Below are 1,153 nucleotides of genomic sequence, written 5' to 3'. Positions count from 1 at the left end.
GCCACTGCGCAAAAAGCACGGTCCAGATTTGTGCGTGCTTTACGTCATACCGGGTAGGGAGGGAGGGGGGGGAGATCCACTCTCTTCTTTCTCTCTCCAGTACCTCTCCGAGAGTCGCAGAACCGTGAGGGAACCGACGCTTCAACCGACCACAAATCCCCGCTTTTATCGCCCTTATTCCTGCGCGTTCAAACCGGTTCCAGCCTCTCCGGGACGGGACCCGCCGCGACCATGGACCGCTAGTATCCATTATCCCCGACCGCGGCTGGATCGCTCCTTTTACGCACGGCTTTATTTATTTTTTTATCTGCGCTAATCCCGTACATCTGCAGCTCGCGTTTGCCCCCCCCGCTATAGCAACTCCCGCAGCTATAGGGGCTTAAATCAATGCTACGGACAGCGACAGGAGGGGACGGAGGCGCAGACGCGTAGCCACCGAGCGAGGGAAGGGGAACAAAAGCGGCCGGGAGGGCGAGTGTGGCATGCGCCCGTTACATAGCGCCTGCTGGCATCACCGGGAGTAAAAAAAGATGGGCGCCCTGACGAGTCGGCAGAATATCGGCGTGGAGGAAGTGGATATCCCGTCCAGCTCGGTGTACAGATACCCCCCCAAGTCCGGTGAGTGTGTGTGTGTGTGTGTGTGGCTTTAAAGCCCCCGTGAGCTGAGCGAGGAGAGGCGTATTTATCCGGAGAGCACACAGTCGGTGAGTCCGTGCGCTGTGCCGGGCGGTCCGTCAGGATCCCGACCTAAGCTCTCACCCTGGAGGCTTTCATGTGCACGAGGCGACTCTGAGGACCCAGAAGGCCCATGTCTCAAAGGGATAGAGGGATAGATAGATAGATAGATAGATAGATAGATAGATAGATAGATAGATAGATAGATAGATAGATAGATAGATAGATAGATAGATAGATAGATAGATAGATAGATAGATAGATAGATAGATAGATAGATAGATAGATAGATAGATAGAATTTACTTATTTTAAGATTACTTTTTGCAGTCTATCTGTCTACACGGCAAAAAGTAACCTTGAAATAGTTAAATTTTTTGTTAGCTCAGTTGATCCTTGAACTTACTGTATCCATAATATTCCGCAGTGAGGCTTTAATATACTTCCTTAGTTGATCTCAAAGTGCATATGACACTTTA

At 50.5% G+C, this 1,153-nt stretch overlaps 1 protein-coding gene across 4 annotated transcripts in view; it reads left to right on the top strand.

Annotated features, from left to right (window-relative positions):
* The first annotated feature begins 322 nt into the window (after positions 1 to 322).
* The window catches only part of rnf157 (ring finger protein 157), a 43,538-nt gene continuing 42,707 nt past the window's right edge, over positions 323 to 1,153 (top strand). Inside the window, exon 1 of one of the 4 annotated variants that reach the window (XM_079577159.1) lies at positions 323 to 618. In XM_079577159.1, the coding sequence (XP_079433285.1) occupies positions 531 to 618 (88 nt within the window). In that variant the 5' untranslated portion in view covers positions 323 to 530. The remainder of the gene's footprint in view (positions 619 to 1,153) is intronic. The other 3 variants (XM_079577161.1, XM_079577160.1, XM_079577162.1) reach the window with 3 other exon arrangements.

The sequence above is a fragment of the Gobius niger genome (genome assembly GCF_951799975.1).
Source record: "Gobius niger genome assembly, chromosome: 19".
In the NCBI taxonomy this organism is placed as follows: domain Eukaryota; kingdom Metazoa; phylum Chordata; class Actinopteri; order Gobiiformes; family Gobiidae; genus Gobius; species Gobius niger.
This window is presented reverse-complemented; position numbering and strand designations above follow the sequence as displayed.